General features: G+C 45.7%; 1 protein-coding gene across 1 annotated transcript in view; it reads right to left on the bottom strand.

Moving 5' to 3' along the window:
• The window catches only part of LRRFIP2 (LRR binding FLII interacting protein 2), a 167,875-nt gene that overhangs the window by 89,837 nt on the left and 61,078 nt on the right, over positions 1 to 16,960 (bottom strand). The window contains exons 8-11 of the mRNA XM_066585337.1: positions 13,408 to 13,449; positions 6,187 to 6,249; positions 3,292 to 3,366; positions 701 to 748 (exon numbers count right to left, since the gene is read on the bottom strand). Coding sequence (XP_066441434.1) covers positions 701 to 748; positions 3,292 to 3,366; positions 6,187 to 6,249; positions 13,408 to 13,449 — 228 coding nt within the window. The remainder of the gene's footprint in view (positions 1 to 700; positions 749 to 3,291; positions 3,367 to 6,186; positions 6,250 to 13,407; positions 13,450 to 16,960) is intronic.

Raw genomic sequence — 16,960 nt, forward strand, 5'->3', positions numbered from 1 at the left:
AGGGATCCTGTCACACTGTATACTCAGTTATAAAGCAAAAGAACAGATTACTATACAGGGTGAAGTCAAACAGACCAATATACCCGGTGGGAAATGAGCAATTATAACTTGAGAACCTTTAACTGTGGATGTGGAGTCTCATAGACCCATCCCAATTCTAGATTTCCGCAAATCGCGTATTTGGCGGCCCTGATTTCCGCTCGTGCACACGGGAGAATTATTTAGTACAGCACGTCTATAGTGCAGAGGGGCGGAGAGGAGGCAGAAAGGGGTCGGGAGCTCAGTTCCTGCTCCTGGCTCTGCCATCCTCACCCCCCCCCCCCCCCCACGCGCAGATGAAGACGTATATAGGCTCGGCGTGAAAACCGAGCCGATATACGTTCGTGTGAATCCAGCCTTCAAAAGCAGAGAAAGAACAAGGTCTTAAAAGTAAAATATAAGCTATAGTGAATCTTTCCCCACAAAATTAAACAGCAATCTACTCATCTGCTTTATAACATGCTTCCCATGGATCAGACACCAAGGTCAATGTGATAAGTTCCCTTTAATGGGATTTTCCTTAAAAAAATACAATTATAATATGGTTTATCAGCCAGCCCCCTACAGAACCTGAGAACAAGAACTGGAATAAGGATTGTGAAGTTTATTGAAAGAAATCTATGTGGAAGTGACAGTGTTTTGTAACCAGTAGAATACTAACCTGGGAACTCCTGGAAGTGGCAAGAGGGTCACTGTACAGAGAAGAAGACTACATGGGGAGAAAGATGTTTAAAAGGTTTATTAAAGCATGTCAGCAGTAACACGGCATGCCACACTCTTGGAGGTTTGTGTGCAGGCTGTTGGTGAGATGTGTAATTATTAGTGCATTAACTTCACAGAGGACGGAAATCATCGGCAGGCAAAAGAACAAAAGTGCAAAAATGTAACTAGTTTGCTAGTAGCTACTTTTATCGGAAGCATGCCATTCCTGCAACAAACATGTTTCGCAAGAGTTAGCCGTATGAAGCAATTGCAGTAGTTCCAGCTTCCAGTCTACGGGCTGTAAGGGGCTCATGTCCACGGGCGGGTGTGAATCACGGAATCCGCGAGGATGATCACCAGTTCGAGCCGCCCATATACAATCATGGGCGCCTGAAGCTTAAAGAGGTTGTCCGGCCACACAGGGTAAAAATTTTATAATGCTGCTGCTTTCCTTTCAGTAAGGATAGTAACAGACAGCATACAGGGGCGCAAACCGGCCGGCAGATCAGCTGCAATGTCAGTTTCTTACCTTAGATTCTGATCTTCACTGCAGCTTTCAAAGATGGCGCCTCTGTGCTGCCTTCCCACAATGCTCTGCGCTCTGCCTCCTCTGTGTGCGCGCTCTCGATGGTAGTAAGAGACATGAAAAGGCAGGATTTCCCTTAGCTCACGTCCTAGCCACGCCCACCTCTATTGAACTGCTCTACAGTCTCTCCCCGCCCAGGCCCCGCCCCCTGCTGCATACTATAATCAGAGGGGGTGTGGCCAGGGGAGACTGCGTTATACACTCAAGGTTCGCGATAAAATCCTACCATGAGTGTAAACAGCAGCACGATGTATAGTGAATGGAGAGGGGCGCGGGAGAGCCGAGAGAGAACTCTCCTGCAGCCCTCCACTGCAAAGCTACCTACTGCCCGCCCCCCCCCTTGCTAAAGTAAAGTAAAACAAAACATTTCCCCACACACACATGCCCTCATAGTGTCCCTCCCACAGCGACCCCTCTCACAATGACCCCCCCCCCCGACTTCTGTCAGCCGGGTCCCTGCACACACACATCCACCACCCCCCCCCTTGCACACATCCATCCATCTCTCCCTCTCCACCCCCCCACCCCTTCCCCCGGGACTTCTGACAGCCGGGTCTCCAGACACCACTAGCGCACACACACACACACACACACACACACACACACACACACACATCACTGCACCCCCCCCCCCCCCTTGCACACATCCATCCATCCATCTCTCCCTCTCCACCCCCCCACCCCCCCGGCGAGAGCCCACCCCTCCACTCATTCTTACCTTGGAGATGAAGAGCCAGCAGCCACACCTCCCCTGCAGGCAGAACTGAGCTTCCCAGCGGCTGAAGTTCTTCTGCACATGCGCAGAGCTGTGCTGGAGAAGCGCGTCCCCTTCGTCCCGACAAGAAGAGGACAAGAGACTTGTCGGAACCCATGGCAACCGAGGAGCAACACGGGGGGGGGGGGGCACCCCAAAAGGTAAGTGAATAACTTCTGTTTGCCTAATTTACAATGCACAATGTATATTACAAAGTGCATTGTATTGGGCAAACAGAAGTAATGAGACCTAATGTTTATGGCCGGACAACCCCTTTAATCAAAGAATGCAGATTTGTTTTGTGGACCTTCTGGTTTGGAAAACAAATCGCAGCATGCTCCATTTTGCAGCAGATCCCCAGGGACGGCTTCCATTGAAGTCAATGTAAACCGTCCGATCTGCGGCACACCCACAACTATCACTGCAGGCATGTCGCGGATCCCGCGAGAAAGCAGAAGATTTAGAGGGGAAAAAAACACTGCGCATGTGTGGGGGTGTGCCAGCCGGCGGGCTCGCTCACAGCCACGAAGGAGAAGACTGACGACCCACACAGCCACGCCGAGGATCCGGAATGGTAAGTAATGTCCTCATGCTGCGGGCAAAGTGGGATTCCGCGGCGGGGCTCCCGTCCACAGAATTCGACCACCAGCCCGTAGTCATGAGACCAGAGATGAATGGAGCCAGATCCGCCGTAAAATGGAGCATGCTGCAATTTATTATCCGCTCGTAGCAGCTGCAAATTATTTAAAATCAAATCCACAGTACTTAACCCGTTCCAATCCAATTTTGGATTCAGGGTTTCCTAAAAGGCTTTTTCCTTTTGCTGTTATACAATGGTGCCATCTGCTAGCTAAAGTGAGTGTGTGTGCACCAGAGAGGCTCCGACAGCAGAGTGGCTGGCAATAGACAGCAAGAATACCCTGTCGGACGTCTTCTGACATTGGAGCTGTACAAGCTTCAATCAGAATGTAGGAAGACGTCAGACAGCGGATTGGAAAGGGTTAAATGAGATGCAGATGCCCAATGCTTCTCTATGGGCTAGAGCTGCGGGAGAACCGTGCGGACTCCATAAATAAAATCTGCTCATGGACACTGGGCCTTAGACTGCACTGCTTGATGTAACATGCCAACTCCTAAGTGCACCTTACTGGCTGCAGAACAAATTACATTAGAAAGTCACAAAACGCAACAAGCAAACAAAATATCAGACCCGTATGTGGTAGGTGGAGATGGGTTTACTATATTTAAGGCTGCTATAGTTTCTCGGATCATGATAAAGTCCACTCTGGAAGAAGCAGAAACATCATATTACAAACCCCAGAAGGCAGTTTCTCACACCGGGCATTTTCAGTAGTTACGCCCTGTGGCGTTAAGGGGTTAAAGGCTATAACCAACTTCACAACCAGTATGTTTTATCATATCAATGCATCTAACAAATCAACTCTGCAAATATTCCTAAATAAAGGAGTTATCCAATCATAAACTATTGATAGCCTTCTTCAAGACAGGCCATCAACATTAGATCACCAGCAAGGATCTGCTGCCTGGGACCCATACTGATCAGCTGTTCACCAGGCCAGTGTGCTTGTTCATTGAGCTGATTTCTGCAGGAAGCAAACAGCTCCGTTCCCACTTAAGCGGCCGAGCTTGGTATTACAGGCTAAGTTCTCATTGAAATGAATGGGAACTTTGCATGTGATACCAAGCCTGGCCACAGAAATGTGAATGGAACTTGTGTGCTTCCTGCAGAATTCAGCTCAGGGCACAAGCACAAATGGCCCGGCAAACAGCTGATCTGAGGTAACCCTAGGCAGCAGAACCCCCAATCTATCATTGGAGGCCTATTATTAAGAATAGCAGAAGCAGAAGTAGTAAAATCATGGTATAAGGCACAACTCTCCAAAATATAGGAGAAACCAGAAAGTAAATCAAATTACTTTTGTTGGAAGAAATTCAAGAAGAGCACTAAAATTGCATTTTGAGGCAAGGGCCTTTTCCCAGCTGGGGATAGGTACTAAAGTAGCAATAAGGGACAATAGAGGTATATACAAAAAGTAACACATATAATATCAGCAGAAATGTAGCAAGGGAGGAAGAAAAGATAAGAACTAAACATGGAAGAGAAGAGGTGTGACGAGAAAAGGGTGTAGCGATAAATTGGGGGGGGGGGGGGGTTGAAAGTGAAGGATAAACAATACATTATAATCGGTAAATGGAAAAACTCAAATCAAAAATTATATGGGGTAAAGCAATTCCATATTATAGTACATGAAGGTAGTATGCACAGATAATCTGATACAACAGTAACCTCATATATAAAGTCCAGTAAAATGTAACAAGTAAAAATCAAATAGAAGATGCAAACATGAAATAAAATCAATATGGCGATTGTAGTGAATGATGGCGGAAAATAGATATTCTCTATATCAAAATAAAACAATTGTCCTATCAGGATAAGCCAGTATGCAAATTAGAAAACAGGGTTGTGGAGATCAAGTTGGTAGAAATATAACGACTCTGGCTTAAAGAAATAAATGATATTTATATATACACATATATTGTAAATATGGTATAATCACTTCAGTGCAGTTTGTTGCACATTTCCTTTTAAAGGAATTTAGGAAAGTTTTGAAAATGTCCTATAAATAAATGTCCTATTCCTCTAAGCCCTATTTATCAAAAGCATTTATAACTAGGATGTGGAAACATCAGTTATTGTCTTTCCTCCCCATTAGACTAAGTATCCTTATGCTGCTTCTTCAAGGCTCTTAGCTGAGATGAATCTGTGCTGCACTGTCTGCACATGCTCATTAGTGAAGCTCCTCTTCCCCACACCAGAGGAAGAAGGTGCTGGGCCATGGGCACGCCTACACTTACCTCTGCTAAAGAACAGGAGGGCAGTATTAGGACAAAGTGTATGTTTCATCTGTATTCCCTATCTTTACTTTTCTCTCTAAACCCATGATTGAGGGTCAGCTGCTAGATTCTCTGATGGCTCATATACCCTACACATAGAATACAAGAGGAAACTGCTTCTTAACTTCTCAAATACAGGAAAACAGGATCATGGAGGGCTTAGGGTGGTTTCACGTATGCGTCTGGGGTCCCGCTTTATTGCTCCTTTCGGGGAGCAGGAAAGGGGAATCCCAGTTGCCGAAGAGCTCTGTCTTAGGACAGAAGCGAATAGCGCTGAACGGACCCCAATGACCATCAGCTCTTTCAGCTCTTCCAACTCCAGGATTACACCAAAAAGAGATTAACACCCCAATCCAACAGACCCTCTTATGCTGCAGCCTATTTCTAAAACATAGAGGACTAGTCCCCTTGTCTTTAGATCTGGTTAACCTGGATAGGATGAGGAGCTGGAGGTCTTCTGTTTAATACCGATTTGGGTAACACCACCTGAACCAGTCTCCAAAATTTACTATTCAGAGACTTTCACATTCTTTACCCGCTGACCAATTCTTTTATAGGTTCTCTCCGCTTCTCATGCAAGGTGACTTGGAATCAGTTGCCCAATGCCTGGCAATATACTGTGATCTGTAATAACCACACTCCATACAAAGGAGTCAGACCTAAAATCATCTCCTTGGAAGTGGCCACAAAGAAGGACATTGGCATGCTACAAAACACTGTGCTTCGTCATTCGCCACCTTACAATCCAGGTCTTTTGGCTGTGGAGAACTTAAAATCCAAATTGAGATGGGCTGCCAGACTCTGTAACTACCTCATGTCTATCCAAGACCATGCAGAAACCATTCAGCCAGGATCTTGGAGACTTCTTGCCCACTAAATGTCATTTATACAGACCCTGAAAAGTGACCTCCAATAGACCATGTGGCATTATCATCAAGCTGCAAAGCATGATGCTCCACCATAAACAGTTGATGAAACTTGCTGCCATAACATTTAGACTTGCAAACCTTAACAAATATGTGCTACTATAATTCACTCCTATTTAGATAATTAACTACAAAATTAAACTTGCTACAGATTTGTCTTAGGACTTCACAGCCATAGAGTTTTTACTAAATTAAGTTTTTAAATTGAGTAGAGAGCATTACTGTGCTGATCTATAACCATTATTAGCAAGTTCTGTACCGACCAGTAAGTCTTTACTGGATGCAAAGGATTTATTCTTGCTCCCATAAGAGTTGTAGGTATGGCTCTATAAAAGAAAAAAGTTAAAGTTCTTTTTATCAGCGCCATGTAATACGAATGGATTGCTGAAAGTACGTTTTTAGTATGAATTAAGAGCGTGACAACCATCATTAGACAGACCGAACATCTAGTGGTCCACGGACAATGTAGCAGCCTTTCATGTACAACACACACACAAATATGGTAAAACTACATACCCCGTTCCCTGAAAATAAAACATCCCCTGAAAATAAGACATAGCACGATTTTCCAGAATTTTTGAGGATGCAAAATGATTTTTCAGGCTTTTTGAGGATGCTTGAAATATAAGCCCTACTCCAAAATTAAGCCCTGCTAACAGTTAATTAAAAAAGTCAATTTAAATAGTGTCCAGGCAGCTATACATGTAAAAAAGTTAAACCTTTTTGAACAAAAATTAATATAAGAGTCTTATTTTTGGGGAAACACGGTAGCAATCAATAAACATACAGAAGAGAACATAATAACGTCACTGAGAAGATTCACTCAAAGATAACATCATACACAGCAATTTCCCTGGCAATACAAACTCCGTCATCCATCTATAAATGTGTTTTGTTCAGGTATTAACATGGCAGATTCACAGAACGGAGAGTTTCAGTCGTTTATATCTTATTTAATGGTAGGCATTTGACCCCTTAGTGACGAAGCCTGTTTGCGCCTTAGTGACGGAGCCAAATTTTGGAAATCTGACATGCGTCGTTCAACGTAGCATAACTCAGTAAAGGCTTTACATATCCAAGTGATTCTGACATTGTTTTTTCGCCACATGTTGTACTTCATTTTGGTTGTAAAAAGAGACCGATATAATTTGTGTATATTTATTAAAAGTACCAATAATGGAAAAATTTTGAAAAATTGTCATTTTTTCACATTTTCAACCGTAATATCTCAAATATGTCCAAACATACTGTACAAATTTTTGATAAGATATATATTTCCATCTGTTTACTTTATTCTGAATGCACACTTGAAAAACTTGTGTTTTTTTAACCATTTGGAGGACGTACAAATTTAACATTACTTTTCAGCATTTTGAGGAACACTGTTTTCCTGCACCAAGCCAAGTTTGCAAAGGCTCATGAGTGTCAGAATAATAGATATCCCCCCTAAATGCCCCTATTTTAAAAACTACACCCCTTAATGTATCCACTGAGGGGTGTCATGAGTATTTTGACTCTACCAGTTTTTTTTCAGGAATTAAATTTAGAGGAGAAAAAATTACATTTTATATTTTCGCAAATATGTCATTTTAAAGACATTTTTTTTTCCTATAGTGCCCATGAAAATGAGGATTTACACCCCAAAATGGATACCCCTGTTTCTCCCGTGTTCATACCCATTGTGGCCCTAATCTTATGTCTGGATGCACAACGGGACCCAAAATGAAAGGAGTAGTCGATGTCTTTCAGAACATAAATTTTGCTTGAAGGCGTTTTAGGCCCATAGCACTTTTGTAGAGCTCTTGAGCGGCCAAAACCAAAGAGAACCTCCACAAGTGACCCCATTTTGAAAACTAGACCCCTTAACGAATTTATCTAGGGGTGTACTGCCCATTTTGACCCCACAGTTTTTGAATGAATTCAAGCAAAGCAAAAAGATGTGATTTTCGTTTTTTGGCAATTCTGTCGTTTTAAAAACTGCTTTTTTTGTACAGCACAAACATGAATGAAGACTTGCACCCCAAAATGGATACCCCTGTTTGTCCCGTGTTCAGAGACATGCCCATTGTGGCCCTAATCTTATGTGTGGATGCACAAAGGGGCCCAAAATGAAAGGAGTAGTCGGTGGCTTTCAGAACAGAAATTTAGCATGAAGGTGATTTAGGCCCCATTGCCCAATTGTAGAGCCCTTGAGCGGCCAAAACGACAGAGAACCCCCACAAATGATCCCATTTTGAAAACTAGACGCCTTAACGAATTCATCTAGGGGTGTACTGTGTATTTTTACCCTACAATTTTTTTGGCAGTTGTATCAATTTAAAAACTCTTTTTTGTACAGCACACATAGGAATGAAGACTTTCAACCCAAAATGGATACCCCTGTTTGTCTCGTGTTCAGAACCATACCCCTTGTGGCCCTAATCTACTTAAAGGACACATGGCTAGGCCTATAATGGAAGGAGCACCTGTTGGATTTTAGGGTACAACGGAATAAATTCCAGGCCCCATTGCCCACTTGTAGAGCCATTGAGCGGCCAAAACGATAAAGAACCCCCTCAAATGACCACATTTTAAAAACTAGACCCCTTAACAAATTCATCTAGGGGTGTACTGCGTATTTTGACCCCACAGTATTTGAATAAATCTAAGCAAAGCAGAAGGAAAAAATTACGATTTTCATATTTTGGCAATTTTGTCAATTTAAAAACTGTTTTTTTTTTTTGTACAGTGTACATAGGAATAATAATAATAATAATCTTTATTTGTATAGCGCCAACTTATTCCGCAGCGCTTGAATGAAGACGTTCCCCCCTAAAATGGATACTCCTGTTTGTCCCGTGTTCAGAAACATACCCATTGTGGCCCTAATCTACTTACAGGGCCCATGGCACGGCCCATAATGGAGGAAACACCCGTTGGATTGCAGGGCACAACTGAATAAATCCCAGGCCCCATTGTTCATTTGTACGGAATAAAAATGGACTCCCTAAAAATATTCCCCCCCCCCCCCCCCCACTCCGCGCCCTTTTCGGCGTTCCCCAAATCTTAGATTAAAGTAATAATGTGAACTGTGTGGTATTTCCGAAGACAGGGGCAATTACGGAGGCTGATTGGGATGGGCACATGGGGCAATAAAACCGGGTATCCCCCCTCCTCTCATGCTTTTTGGGGATATTTCGTGAGCTCAGTAGCGGGTGTAAAAAATGGCTTCCCGAATTGTGCATAATCGTCTCCGTAAAAAGGTTTTGACTAGCCGTCGGATTTTTTGCATTTTCTCCTCGGGTAGGCAGGAGCATTGCGATTCTGAGTCGAGCGTTACACCCAGAAACGTTTTCTGTTTGTCGGGATCTAGGCTGGGTTTTTCCCAGTTTATGATCCATCCTAAGGATTGGAGAAGTTCTAGCACTATCCTCAGGTGTTTCGTTAGGAGTTCTCTGGACTCTGCTATTATTAAAATATCGTCCAGGTGGGGTGCTATTAGGACCGACTTCTTCCTCAGGTAGGCGGCTACCTCTGCCATAATTTTGGTGAAGATTCTGGGTGCTGAGGAGATCCCGAAGGGCAGGCATCTGAATTGATGGTGCTCTATTCCTTTGCCCATATCCACTGCGAACCTTAGGTATTTCCGGGACCCCTCGTGGATCGGTACGTGGAAATAAGCATCCTTTAAATCGATGGATGCCATGTAGGCTCCTTTGGGAATCAACTTTATTGTTGAGATGGACTCCATCTTGAATTTTCTGTATCTGATGCAGGTGTTCAGAGGTTTCAGGTTCACTATCATCCGCTGTTTCCCACAGGGTTTCCTTACTAGGAAGAGCCTGGAATAATGGCCCTGGGTTTCCTCGTTTCGCGGTACGGGGGATATTGCATTTAGTTGTTGCAGGTCCCCAACGCTTTGCCTTAGTAGGTGTAACTGTTGTTTGGAGCCTCCCGTGATCATGAATTTTCTTCTGGGGAGGGACACCAGCTCTATCCGGTATCCCTGCTGTAAGATCTTTGTGGATCAAGGGGCCGCGATTTCCGAAGGCCCATGGATCCACAAGCCCCCCAGCCTTGCACCTACGGGGATGGCGTCAGGGTCTCTGCTTTGGCTCCCCCTGATGGGGGTTAAAGAGGATGTTCCTTCCTCTGCCCCCCTTGGGGTAACTCCAGCGGCCTGTCTTGCCCTTGCCTCGGTAGGCCTCTGGCTGTTGCCTTGGGGCCCGGAAGAAGGTCTACCCTCTCTGTGGCTTTTCTTCCGGGAATCCCTTCTTTTTGTCGGCCGCCTTCTCTAGAATCTTGTCAAGGTCCGATCCGAACAAAAACTGGCCGTAGAACGGGAGGGCGCATAGCTTATTTTTTGAGGCTAGGTCGCCTGACCACGATTTCAGCCATAACACTCTTCTGGCTGAGTTAGAACAGGCTGTAGCTGTCGCCGAGAGTTTTACAGTTTCGGCCACGGCGTCCGCTAGGATATTTGTTGCCATACGTAGGATCGGAAGGGAATTTAGGATCTGTTCCCTCGGCGTCTTATTGGTTAGGTGTAGCTGTTCTAGCCATACCCCCAGAGTTCGCGCCACACAAGTGGCTGCGATCCCTGGCCTAAGTATGTTTGCCGCTGCCTCCCATGACTTCTTTAGAAGGCCCTCAGCTTTGCGATCCATGGGATCTTTTAACTGTGCGGCGTCCTCCACTCTTTTTGGATTATTTTGGTGATATTCTTGTGGACAGGGAAGGTATGCTTGCGCCTCTCCCCTAGTCCCCCAAATATCTCATCTTGTAGGGTACATGGTTCTCTGGGCTCTTCCATTTTTAGTGTAGCCCTGACTGACTTAATCAATTCCATTAAGTCATCCTGATGGAATAAGTATTTTTTGTAGTCGTCCTAATCTGAGGACTTCTCGGCCGCCTGTTCCTCTTGCTCCGACCCGATAGAACTCTCGGAGTCGGAAGGCTCGTCGGGAACATGCGCCCTTTTCTGGCGTTTCGCTGGCGGCACCAGCTGTGATGTTAGGGCTGATCTAACCTTTTCGTCCTCCCGTTTCCTCTTTAACTAGCCTAGCTACGCATGCCTTGCATAGAGGCCTCTGGTACGTAGCTGGCAGTTTTATCCCGCATTCCACGCATTTTCTGAGTTTTGTTCTGGGGGGGGGGGGGGAAGGGGGGGGGAATGTCTTTTTTATCCCCCTGACAAATAAAGCATTTTTGCGGGTAAATATGCAATTTTCCATACACAATACACTGGATATTTGCATTGTATTTTTTGCCGCACTGGCTACTTACGGCCGCTGAGGCTGAGGTTTCAGCTGTCTCTGGGGCTGGAGCACTCATTACTATACCGATGCTGCAGACACCCTGCGACCTGTAGTGCTGGTTTGTTCTGGCTTCTCTCAGGTACCTTTTTTTTTTTTTTGCGCTCCTGCGCGAAGCCCCGCCCCCTCCATTCCTGATGCAGACGCGATGACATCATTGCGCTGGACACGTGACGCGGTGCCCCGCCCCCCCACCGCCGAAGGGCTTCCTGGAGCACCTTGCTCTAACTTCTGCAGGGAGGACGAAGGGGACTGAGGCTCCCGCTTTGTACCCCCCATGGGCCGCCGCGGGAGGAACCTGGCCCGGGGGTTACCACCCCATGTGGCGTCCCGGGAGTCGTCTGGCTTGGAAGGGAGGACAGGCTGACCCACTGCCCTCCGATCCGCCTGTAAGTAATCCTGGCTGGCTTCTCCACCAGCTCCTCTCAGAGATCCTGCCTCCTGGCAGGACAGGAAGACACTGAGGAAAGTGGGGAAGAGGGGAGCTTTTAACCTCTCAGTGTGTTCCTGTCCTATCAGGAGGAGGCAATCTCAATTGATGCTGTCATGGAGACGACTGGGGAAAAAGAGGTTTTATAGCATTATAATCTCTACTGTGTACCGTGGAGACTACTACATTATTAACCCATATATATATTCACATGACTAGCTCTTCGCTCCAACAGCATTTTAGGATCCATTTTATCGCCCTCCCTAGTTGCAGTATAGAACATCCAATCTTTATAAGCTCCATTTCTAAATCAACGACTAATATAATCCTTAGCCTTAATATATGTCCTTACTTGAGCATGTACTTTTGGCCCTAAGCAGTTCCCCAATAGCTGTAATTTTTTGCTTGGGATAACAACCTTCAGCACTCAGAACCGTATTCTATACGCGTTCTGAGGGTCGAATTGTTACATTCCTGTACAGGAAGAACTCATTTTAAGGGTGGATTCAGACGACCGTATATCGGCTCGGTTTTCACGCCGAGCCGATATACGGTGTCCTCATCTGCAAAGGGGGGGGGGGGGGATTGTGTAATAAATAACTAGTTATTTATTACACAAATGCTAGCCTTAGATAATCTTAGTATCCAATATGGATAGAGTGCTAAATAAGCCCAGTGATCACTGTAATATACCACAATCATTATGCAACACTCAATGATATTCTGACCATCTTAGGCCAAAGCTTGGGGCTCACCTGAACTCGCCATGCAATTTTTGATCACATAAGTTTCTTGAGCACAAAAAGTTGTCTCATTCCAAAAATAATTTACCTTCTCATGATTTCTAAACTAATTATACATCCATGCAAAACTTACACTTATTTTATTATTTGACCTCCGAGTGCATAGGACCTTCACAGGCATTGATATTTTCCCATCTAGAAGGTCTGGGAACAAAATGAAAAACATCGAATCTAGTAGAGCAAAAAATTCTCTTCCAAGTAGAACAAAAATGGAAAAAAAAATGGAGTACATTCCGATTTTCGCCTTTGAAAAAGGGAAAAATTAGCAAAAAAGTGTTTTTTGCCATTTTTGACTCATTGTATCTTAAGAGCTATGCATCCTTTTGGGTCCATAATGTGAATAATGAGAACCATTTCTATGGAGTACACATTGATAAATTCATAGCTGAGTTGGATTGCATTGATTAGGAGTTATTACTGCTTAAAATATGAGTTTTATTTTGCGCGATAGAATTTTTCAGCTACTTTGACATACAATGGTGGCAGAATGATGATAAGAGTGGCAGTCTGAGTAGCTTAGCAGGATTCAGCACCAAAAGTTCTCCTAGTGTGAGAAGTTTCATTGCTCTAGAGTCATTGGAACTGGCTTGGCAATGGATTGAAATCGCCACTTTTTTCAGGTTGCGCGCTGTAATCACATGACAACCCCCTAGATTAAGACCTGTAGCTCGTGAACCAAAGCACTTTGAAGCCTAATATTCTGGCTATCTTAGTTTAGGATCAGGGTCTACATTTGTGCAAAGTTTCATTGAAATCTGAGATGGTCGACCGGGAGCGTTGGTTGAACTGACACGGAATGACCCACGGAAAACCCCTTTAATCTCATCAAAATTCAGTGTAATGAGGTGAAAACACTCAGTAAGACGCTTACAAGTTCCAGAGCAGGTTAGTAAAAGCAGATACTATGTTATGGCTAGTGTCACACTGTATACACAATCACATCCTCTTATTACATACAGAGAGGACACTTCTCCTGGATGAGTCTTTTCGTAAATCATACTGGAATCCAAATAAAAGAAAAGAAGAAGAAAAAAAAAGTCATAAAAAAAACAAACAAACAAACACAATTAAAACTCAAAGTGATGAAGAATGCTAAGAAAATGTTGAGAGGTTAAAAAAAGCTTCCAGATACATTATAAATGGTGGCAGATAAGTTTACCAAAAAGGACACTTGACACGGGAAATAACTTCATAAACTTGTTTAAACCCCTAATAGAAGACACGGATAACACTGTATAGTAAACCAAGTGCACTGACTAAACTGGCAGCCAGCAAGCAAGCTGTGTTTGAAATGGCAGCTAACAACGTTATATATAACTCTATACTATTTAAATCGGGCTTCTCAGGCTAGCGTTTAGCTGAGTGCTCCACTTTAAGGCCTAATGTCCACGGGGAAAATCAGGCCCGCTCCGGATTCTCCATGGAGAATCCGTAGCGGGTCCCTCCTGCCCCGCGGACATGAGGGCTGAAAAAAGAATAAATAAGAATTAACTCACCTCTCGTCCGCTCCAGATCTTCCCTTCGCCGCGGCGTCATCTTCTCTCCGTCGCAGCCGGATCTTTTTTCTTCGGCCCAGCGGATGCGCAGGAGGACGTCGGTGACGTGCCCCGCGCATGCACCAGCCCGAAGAAAAAAGATCCGGCCGCGACGGAGAGAAGATGGCAGCGCGCGAAGAGAAGAACCGGAGCGGGTGAGTAAATTCCGATTTTTGTCTCCCGCGGATCCGGACGGCTTCCATAGGCTGCAATAGAAGCCTGCGGGAGCCGTCCCCGCGGGAGACCCGCACGAAAATGGAGCATGGTCCAGATTTTTTCATGCTCCATTTAAAAAAAAAAATCACTTTTATTGACCATTCGCGGGTATTTATCTACCCGCGGGTGGTCAATGCATCCCTATGGGGCGCGGATCCGCGGACAGGAGAAAAGTTAAAATCTGCTGCGGATTTTAATTCTTCTTTTGCCCGTGGACATGAGGCCTAATGCATTGCAGCGCTTTTTAACACCCCACATCACCCATTGCAATGATGCGGTGCATTTGAAAACGCTGAAAAACATGGTGTTTTGACAAACACGAGTGTGAGAGGCCTAAATGGTTAGCTTTCTATCATCTAAATACAGACAACTGGATCTCTGGGACAGAGGAGCGTTTCAGATAAATAGTATAAAGTTAGCTTCTCAGAGTCTTAGAACTTATTTCAGGGAACTTACAAAGACCTATAAGAGATTTTATTACAGCATATACACTGTTCATCTTAAAATTGATGTTTTTGTCTTGTGGGAGATCGCGGATAGCAGATTTTTTCTGCACGGAAAAAAATCTGCAACCCCACCTCCAATTGCTTCTAACCTTCAAATCCGCAGCGGATCCGCAAATGCATTTAACTGAATTTGCAGGGGGGCGGAGCCTGGCTATGCAGGAGTGGGTCGCACACTGCCCAGCTCCCGCTGCTAGCACCGGCAAACCCAGCTTACCGAGGACCGTGAGCGATAAAAAACCACCCAGAGGGCGAGATGGTGAAGCGGAGAGGCACCGGGAGGCCGCAGGACGCCGACGACCCGCAGACAATCCAGCGGTACTTCGGGAGCCGTGGCTCGGCGGCTCCCCCACCCAAGATGGCGCGGGACATGTGAGCGCCGCGCTGAGCACTGCAGACAGTGAAGGTGAAGAGGACAGAGCTGCAGAGGAGACGGGAGATCCGGAGGCCGGCGGGACAGATTAGTCACTTGAGGCAATAGACTCCTCATACACCTCGGGGGCCACACATAACCCACCTCAGGGCCTGAAGCGCCAGCATAAGGGGGGAGATCCCCCCCCACACAGAGCCCCGTCCTCCCAGCTATCCCCTACAAGGGACTGCGCACCCCCCAAACCTACCAGAGGCAGAAGGTCCGACATCCAGGGCTACAGTTCAGCTGACACAGAAGCTGATAGTGGCGGCGGTAGCCTGGAAGAGGAGAGACACCGCCCTGCACAAAAGACACGCAAGAGCGCCAATATGGCGACCAGACCTAAAACACCCAGGTCCAAACCACAGATCCGAGACCCCTCACCAGAGGATGAGTGGGACTGGAAGGTTCACTTGCACGCACTGCCGACTAAAAGTGACTTTCAGAGGTTGGAAGCCTCCCATAAGGAAGCTTTGTCAATGCTACAACATGAGATCAAACAAGTGGGCAATCTAAGCTCAGCAGAAGAGGCCCACGAAAAGGTTCTTTCTACATTAGATACACACAGTCAAGCGATCAATGCGCAAGCTATACAAATGGCTGACATTATGACGCATATCGACGATATTGAGAATCGCCACAGGCGTAACAACCTGCGCCTGAGGAGACTATCGGAAGAGATCATGCCGACACAATTGGAGGAATGGGCCCGCAATTTTTTCGGCTCTCTGCTACAAAGGGGCCCCGAGCACCAAGTCGAGATTGACCGCATACACAGGACTCTAGGCCCTAAACCAGACAACCCAAATAGACCACGTGATGTGGTCTGACGTATTCACTACTTCAAGGACAAGGAAGCAATAATGAAAAAAGCCCGTGAAAAAAAGGACACAATAACATAACGGAACCCCCATAGAAGTGTTCCCAGATCTAGCAAGGTGCACGTTGCAACTACGTAGAGCAGTGAGACCGATCTTGGACGAACTGAGAGCTAATCATCCTTCATAGATGGGGGTATCCGTTCCAACTTACAGCTACAAGAAACGGAAAAACGGCATCCTTTAAGTCACCAGCTGACCTGCCAGTGTTTTTGGGAACTTTAGAGCTGCCCATGGTGGCGATACCAGATTGGCCTTATGTTCCGGCTCTACCAACAGGGGCCCCAAGAGAGCCCTGGCAGGAGGTCAGATCCCACAGATCCAAGCCTCGTGAGACCAACAGCAGAGCAAAGCGCTGATCGCCTGGTATAATAATGCCCTAGCCATAGAGGGCCTGTGGACTCAAGGCAGAATAACGTGCAAGAAGAACACACAGGACACCGACCACTGAGTCTCACTAGGCCTGATAGGCGAGACTCACTGGATGGGGGGAGTGGGGCCATAAGGGACAACAGCATAATGTGTTAAAGAATACCAAGCTGCACCATGGTTGAATAAGTGTTTAATTATAGCAAAGTGTTAACTATATAAGTATTTCACTAACGATTTGTTTGGTTTGCCGGTGAAGGCAGTGGGAGGGGACTCCCTTCACTGCCTGGTTTCTTCACCCCACGGGACGGACGATACCTGTGTACCGTCCGCAACCAACCCAAGGTTGGTTTCCCACTCTACTAGATTGGAAGTTCTAGTTCCAAGCGACAGAACAAAGGTTTTCTGTCACCCGTCTTTACCCCCACCCCACCCCCTATCTTTCCTCTTTTCCTTCTTGGGCCTCTGCCCCACTATTGTCTCGGTCGTGATCCTTACCCAGAGCCACCCACCTAACCAAAAATTTTAAACCATGGCAGGGCTGACGTTCTGTACATACAATGCCAGGGGAATGAACGCCCCAGCTAAACGGGGACA

This window comes from Eleutherodactylus coqui, chromosome 12 (assembly GCF_035609145.1).
Source record: "Eleutherodactylus coqui strain aEleCoq1 chromosome 12, aEleCoq1.hap1, whole genome shotgun sequence".
Classification (NCBI taxonomy): Eukaryota; Metazoa; Chordata; class Amphibia; order Anura; family Eleutherodactylidae; genus Eleutherodactylus; species Eleutherodactylus coqui.